Consider the following 5,937-nt stretch of genomic DNA (forward strand, 5'->3'; position numbering starts at 1 on the left):
CCTTAACCTAATTTTCCTTTTATCTTTTGTTTTGATTAATTGAATTAATTGAGATTAATGTGATATTAATTGAAGATTAATCGTAATTTGTTTAACTGTCAATTAGGATATTAAGAAATATGAGAGTTAGAGAGAGGGAGAGTGAGCCTTGGTTTCAAGTGAGATCGAGAAGGAGGAGAGATAGAAAACCAGATTGCTTACAAGCAGAGAGATTTTCGTCAGAAAAAGATGGCGTAGTCACATGCTACGTAAATAATCTTTCAGCAGATGTCACAGAGTTAGAAGTGGAGAGATCTTTCGCAAAATGGGGAAGAGTGGTAGACGTGTATATCGCTAAGAGAAGAAACAAGATGGGAAAATTTTTCGGCTTCGTGAGATTCTATGGGATTGACGACAAAGAGTGGCTAGAGGAACAACTAAAGGACACATGGTTTGGGTCATACAAAGTATGGGTTAATATATCCAAATATGCAAGAGCAGAAAGGGAAGTATGGAAGTATGCAAGTGACACAATAACAAGGAAAATGGAACGAAGTAACAAACCTCAAGTGGAGCACATGGTTAGTAACAGTTTCCAAGGTAGAAGAAGGGAAGGTATATCATATGCTGATGTGATAAGAAACAAGCCAAGAGATCAAACCAATGATGGAACCTCACATCGGAGGCATGAAGAGCCCCAAAAAGGGAACAAGAAGGAAGGAATGCAAGAAGAGACAGGTATCCATATAACAATAAGCGAGGAAGAGATGGCGTGGGCTAAGAAAGGATTCGTTGGGTGTGTCCGCAACATCGAAGACATTCCACTGCTACAACAGAACCTAACAGATGAAGGCATAGTCACTGTAAAAATACTACCCCTTGGGGGAGAGAAGGTGTTCATAAAAACTGATGAAAGTGAAGATTTCAGAGAATTATTGAAGGATTCAAATCAGCTTTTCAATAAATGGTTTAGTGCAGTACAAGAGTGGGAGACAAAAGATGTGGCGCCAGCAAGATTTATATGGTGTAGTATATATGGAGTACCAATTCATGCATGGAGACAAAGAGTGTTTTCTTTATTGACAATGCCGTTCGGAAGGCTAATAAAGATTGACCCTGAAACTGAGAATATGCAGAGGTTGGATATTGCTCGAGTGATGATCAGAACTTCAACCCAAGAATTCATTAACCAGACAAGGAGAGTCCATATAAATAATGAAAGCTTCATTATTAGAATAACTGAAGAAACATGTAACTGTGAAAACAGAATAAGAGATGTAGAAGTCTATATTACCCCTGAGGTGGATATGGTTGAGGAAGATGATGATTCAATAAACTCAGATGATACTTTCATTCCACCGTCAATTTCCTCCATGGATGACGAAAAGACAGAGAAGCAGATGGTAGAAAATTATTGGAAGTTATTGCAGGAAGCCGAAAAGTCGCATGACTGCCAAAAGGAAGGGCTCGAGGAAGAAGGTGATACTTTTAAGGCAATAGAGAATTTCGAGGGAGATGTCGTGAGAGAAAAAGAGTATCACTTATTGCGCAAATTAAATGAAGAGAGAGAAGGCTCAGGTGTAAAGAGTCCCGAACAGATGGAAGCAGGCCGTAGTGGAGAAAGTAACAACCAAAACTCTAGCATTAATGTGGATGTGGGCCAAAAAGGCAGAGCGAGACCTCTAATCATTAAAAGCCCAATAGTAGAACCTATTCCAACGGAGAGCACATTGGGCTGTTTAAGAAAATATCCAGAAACAGGTATAGACCCGGGACCCGAACCAGTATGTGAAAATTTTAGTAGGGAAATTGCAGCAGAAAAGGAAAAACACCTCTGCCCCCAAGATAAAATCAATACTGAGCAAGACAAAAATCAAGACAAAATAGGGGTGGTTCCGAACGAACAAGTCAATAAGGAAGGAGGTCGCGCGGAATCCAGCATCAAAGTAAATGATCAAGCTACAGATAAGGAGGCGCAGTCGTTCAAGGAGAGAAGGAGAAGAAGATCAGAGATCCTTAGGGCAAAGAAGAAGGAAAAGAAGAAGAAGAAAAGAAAAATTCCTGGATGCAGCTGCTCAGAGAGAATATCGTCAAAAAATCAGGTTCTACCAATCTCTGAGTCTAATTTGGGGGGAACGAAATGGAAAAGAATAGTTGGATTATATTACACGGAGATGCAGTAGAAGTGGCAAAGGATGTCTGGGATTTGGGGAAAGAATTCGGCTTGATACATAAAGGAGAGGAAGGAGAGTTGGTTCAACAGTTGGCAGTAGAGGTGAAAGGTGGAGGAAGAGGAAAATAAGGCTTGTGGGTAACATAGGGTGTGGAGCGTAATTGAGAACAATCATGAAGTTGATCAGTTATAATACTAGAGGATTAGGAGGCATGGCGAAGAAAAAAGAGATCCAAAAGCTCGTTCAACACCACAAACCAACGTTTGTGTGTATCCAAGAGACAAAGATGGAAGTTATTGATAGAAGGACCTGTGGCTTGTTATGGGGCTCTGCGGATTTTGATTTTGCCAGTAAACCATCCGAAGGAAGATCAGGTGGAATACTGACAATTTGGGACAAAGGCTCTTTTTCAGCAAATAATGTCCAGTTGTTTGAGTCGTGCCTCTGGCTGGAAGGTGAGTATGGCGAAGACAAAAAACAGATTACTCTAGTAAACATATATGCACCTTGTGAAAACAGAAGGAAAAGAGATCTATGGAGATGGTTAGCTGAAAGAGTAAAAGACAAAAATGGGGATAGAATATGTATAGCAGGAGACTTCAATGCTATAGGATCAGAGGAAGAAAGAAAAGGAGCGAATGATAACTCGCGAAGAGAGGATATGGAGGATTTCAATGAATTTATGTTTGGCTTGGATTTTATTGATTTGCCGTTACATGGGAGGAAATTCACGTGGTCAAGACCAGGAGGTATAGCAATGAGCAGACCGGACCGATTCCTTATCTCAGAGGAATGGTGCAGAACGTGGCCTGACAGTACTCAATGGGCATTAGATAAAGGATTATCCGATCACTGCCCTATATTTCTAGGTGTCTCTGCGCAAAATTGGGGACCTAAACCGTTTCGCATGTTAAACTGCTGGAAACATTTAGATGGGTATCACAGTTTCATTAGAGAACAATGGGTGAAATTGGAAGTCGATGGATGGGGGATGTATGTTCTGAAGGAAAAACTGAAACTGATCAAAGGCAAACTAAAAGATTGGCACAAGCAACACACTCAAAACTTGGAAGGTAAGATCAAGAGCGCTAAGGAAGAAATAAATAAAATCGAAGCTAAAGGCGAAACATCGACACTATCCTCGGTGGAGATAGATCGCAGAAGAGAAATGTACTCAAATTTGCATAAGCTCATGAATCTTAATTGTAGTATCCAATGTCAAAGAGCTCGAATCAAATGGCTAAGGGAAGGAGATGCGAATTCAAAGTATTTTCACGGCTGCATTAACAGAAGAATAAGAGAGAATGAAATACTAGCTCTAGAAGTAAATGGAAGAACAACAAAGGAAGCAGACGAAATAAAAAAGGAGATATATACTTACTTCCAGAGGCTTTTCGAAGATAGAGGGGAGAGACCTATACCATCTAATATGGAATTCAAAAAATTGGAGGTGGGCGATGGAAAGCGGTTAGTCCAAGAGTTCTCAGAAGCCGAAATTCGTAAAGCGGTTTGGGAGTGCGAGAGCTCAAAAAGCCCGGGTCCTGATGGAGTGAATTTTGGGTTTATAAAAGATTTCTGGGATATCATAAAAGGAGATTTTGTGAGAGTACTAGCAGAATTTCACAAGTATGGAAGGATGGTTAAAGGAGCAAATAGTTCATTCATCGTACTCATCCCCAAGAAGAACTGTCCGCTAAAGATATCAGACTACCGGCCAATATCCCTCATTGGATGCATATACAAAGTTATTTCTAAAGTCCTCGCAAATACAATCAGCGTTCATTTCCGGAAGGCAGATTCTTGATGGGGTGTTAGTGGCAAATGAGATCGTGGATGAGGCGAGGAGAAAGAAGAAAGAAGTAATGTTGTTTAAAGTGGACTTCGAGAAAGCCTATGATTCGGTGGACTGGAACTTCTTGCTAATGGTTATGGAGAAAATGGGATTTCATGAGAAATGGCGGAGCTGGATTTTTGAATGTCTAAGGACAGCGTCAGTTTCGGTACTTGTAAATGGAAGCCCCACTAAGGAGTTCAATATGGGTCGCGGGTTGAGACAAGGAGACCCGCTTTCTCCGTTCTTATTCTTAATAGTAGCTGAAGGTTTTAGCCAATTAATGAAGAAAGCGGTTGATTCTGGAAGGTTTATTGGATACAAGTTTGAGGCTGGCGAAAAACGGTTTTCTCATCTTCAATATGCAGACGACACTATGATCATTAGTGAGAAAAGGTGGACCAATATTCGAACCATACAGGCGATCTTACTGTTGTTTGAATCTCTGTCTGGGTTGAAAGTGAACTTTCAAAAAAGCTCGATTATAGGGATCAACATATCTCAAAACTGGATAACAGAGGCGGCGAAAATCCTTCGGTGCAGATTGGGTTCAATCCCGTTCATGTACCTCGGGCTTCCAATTGGGGCAAATCCGAATCGGAAAGAGACTTGGAACCATGTGATCAATATTGTGAAATCAAGGTTGAGCAGGTGGAAGAACAAAAATCTATCTATTGGCGGCCGGGTGGTAATGTTAAAATCTGTTCTGTTTGCAATTCCGGTATACTATCTCTCCTTCTTCAAAGCTCCAGCAGGTACCATATCAAAATTAGAGTCAATTTTTTCATAGTTTCTGTGGGGGGGATGTGAGGAAGGGAGGAAAATTAATTGGGTCAAATGGGAGTCAGTGTGTAAAACTGTTGAGAATGGGGGTTTAGGGATTAGAAATCTTAGGAAGTTCAATTTAGCTCTGTTGGGAAAGTGGGAATGGAAAGTGGTTAATGAGAGGAAAGGAATTTGGTTTGAAGCGATAGTCAATAGATACGGGATGATTAATGGGGTTTTAAGGTCGGGGCCAAATGGAGCGTCAATTTGGTGGAAGGATATTTGTAATTTGAATATAGGTGGGGGGATAGCGTCAAGGGAATATTCGGTGAAGGAGGTGTACAAAAGCTTGGACTCGGATGACCGACAACCTACTAGCCACCCATGGTGCAAAATTTGGAATAAAGCGATACCATCGAAAGTATCGTGCCTGGTGTGGAGAGTGCTACAGAATAGAATTCCTACAAAAGACAATTTAGCCCGAAGGGGAATTTTATCCAATAGCCAACTAGACTGTGTCGGGGAGTGTGGGAGAGAGGAATCGGTATCTCACATTTTCTTTGAGTGTCCAAAATTTGCAGGTGCGTGGAGCGTCATTTGCAACTGGCTAGGAGTGCACTCAAATCTACACAATGATGGATGGCAACATCTCGAACAGTTTGAAGGTCTGCTTGGTACTCAAAGAAAGCTATCCTTGAAACTGAGAATTATATGGGCTGCTTGTGTGTGGTGTATATGGAGATACAGGAATAATAAAGTGTTCCTGAACGAGGAAATCCAATTGGAAAAAGTGGTAGAAGAGACAAAGATCTTGGCTTGGAGATGGCTTAGATTAAAATCTAAGCTTATTGCTGACGATATAGTCGCGTGGTGCAAGAATCCTAAGGCGTGCTTCGGCTTTCTTGATGATTGAGAATATCGGTGTGTGCGGAGACGGTTTTGGTGCTGCTATTCTGCTAGATGCTTAGAGTTCATCCTTAGCCGAAGGTATTTCCTTATCAGTGTTGGTTTGTGGCAAGGCAGATCCGGTGCTCAGCATTCGTTCTAAATTTTTCCGGTCTGAGGCCGATAATGTCTGATATGTATAATGTATTTTGATTCTGTTGCTAGTATGCTGTAATGTAGGAGAGGATCCGGTATATGATTTGGCTACTGATATGCTTTGATATATTTGCTGTATTGGATGCT

At 41.0% G+C, this 5,937-nt stretch overlaps 1 protein-coding gene across 1 annotated transcript; it reads left to right on the forward strand.

Annotated features, from left to right (window-relative positions):
• Positions 1–4,015: 4,015 nt before the first annotated feature.
• On the forward strand, positions 4,016–5,662 carry LOC131638187 (uncharacterized). Its single transcript, XM_058908731.1, has 2 exons — positions 4,016–4,739; positions 4,863–5,662. The coding sequence occupies exons 1-2, from the start codon at positions 4,016–4,018 to the stop codon at positions 5,660–5,662; spliced, it is 1,524 nt and encodes a 507-aa protein (XP_058764714.1).
• The last annotated feature ends 275 nt before the right edge of the window (positions 5,663–5,937 follow it).

This window comes from Vicia villosa, unplaced genomic scaffold (assembly GCF_029867415.1).
Source record: "Vicia villosa cultivar HV-30 ecotype Madison, WI unplaced genomic scaffold, Vvil1.0 ctg.002215F_1_1, whole genome shotgun sequence".
Lineage (NCBI taxonomy): Eukaryota > Viridiplantae > Streptophyta > Magnoliopsida > Fabales > Fabaceae > Vicia > Vicia villosa.